We start from the raw sequence: 792 nt of genomic DNA, 5'->3' as shown, positions 1-792 counted from the left end.
CAGATAATTGAAAATATTCATTTACGTTTATGCCTTTTCTAAATGCACATGCTATATTAATCTTATATTTTGGATGGATATACAGTCGAAGTGTAAATACTGTGATCTCACTTAAAGCGTGTTATATGAGTCACTATCCCTATGCAAATATAATTTAGCTCATTAGCGAATTGTTCATTACAGCCTAAAGATTTGGAGTTTCAAAGTTATGTTGTGTATTTCAACATCAGTGCTCTTGGTACATGAGAACAATTTCTGAATTACATGTATATATACACTTTTATAATGGATCACTTGATATCGTTTCTACTATAAACAATAAACAGGTATGAATGAGATACATTTTCACATTACGAATTACATATATTTTTCCTGAACACATTTCTTTTTTATCTAACAATACATATTTCTCCTACAATATGACCTACTTACAATATCCATCATAAATTTAAAAAAAAAAATTTTTTTTTTAGATAATGCAAATAAAATATTACAAAGTTATTCAGACCGTATTACCATATGTAAATCAAACACATTCCTTAACACGGGAAAAAAATGAACGCATTGTTTACAACCCGCATTCATGGAAATAAATTTCCTTGGGGTTTACAGTGTAAATCTAAAGCATTATTCTTAATCCTCAGGTCGTGACTACTGCTTTACTGTGCGTCTTCCCCGCTGTCAGGTAGGAAACTATGTTTATCAGTGAATAAAGTGTAATGATAATTCCTTGTCATCTTATTACCTGCTGATAATAGTGATATTCTATGATCAGTGATAATAGGTGGGAGG

General features: G+C 30.3%; 1 protein-coding gene across 1 annotated transcript in view; it reads left to right on the top strand.

Annotated features, from left to right (window-relative positions):
• Positions 1 to 792, top strand: part of LOC119592476 (integumentary mucin C.1-like) — a gene marked incomplete in the record, with an annotated part of 4,500 nt that overhangs the window by 1,748 nt on the left and 1,960 nt on the right. Inside the window, 1 exon segment of the mRNA XM_037941305.1 lies at positions 645 to 685. Coding sequence (XP_037797233.1) covers positions 645 to 685 — 41 coding nt within the window.

Source organism: Penaeus monodon, chromosome 30, assembly GCF_015228065.2.
Source record: "Penaeus monodon isolate SGIC_2016 chromosome 30, NSTDA_Pmon_1, whole genome shotgun sequence".
In the NCBI taxonomy this organism is placed as follows: Eukaryota; Metazoa; Arthropoda; class Malacostraca; order Decapoda; family Penaeidae; genus Penaeus; species Penaeus monodon.
This window is presented reverse-complemented; position numbering and strand designations above follow the sequence as displayed.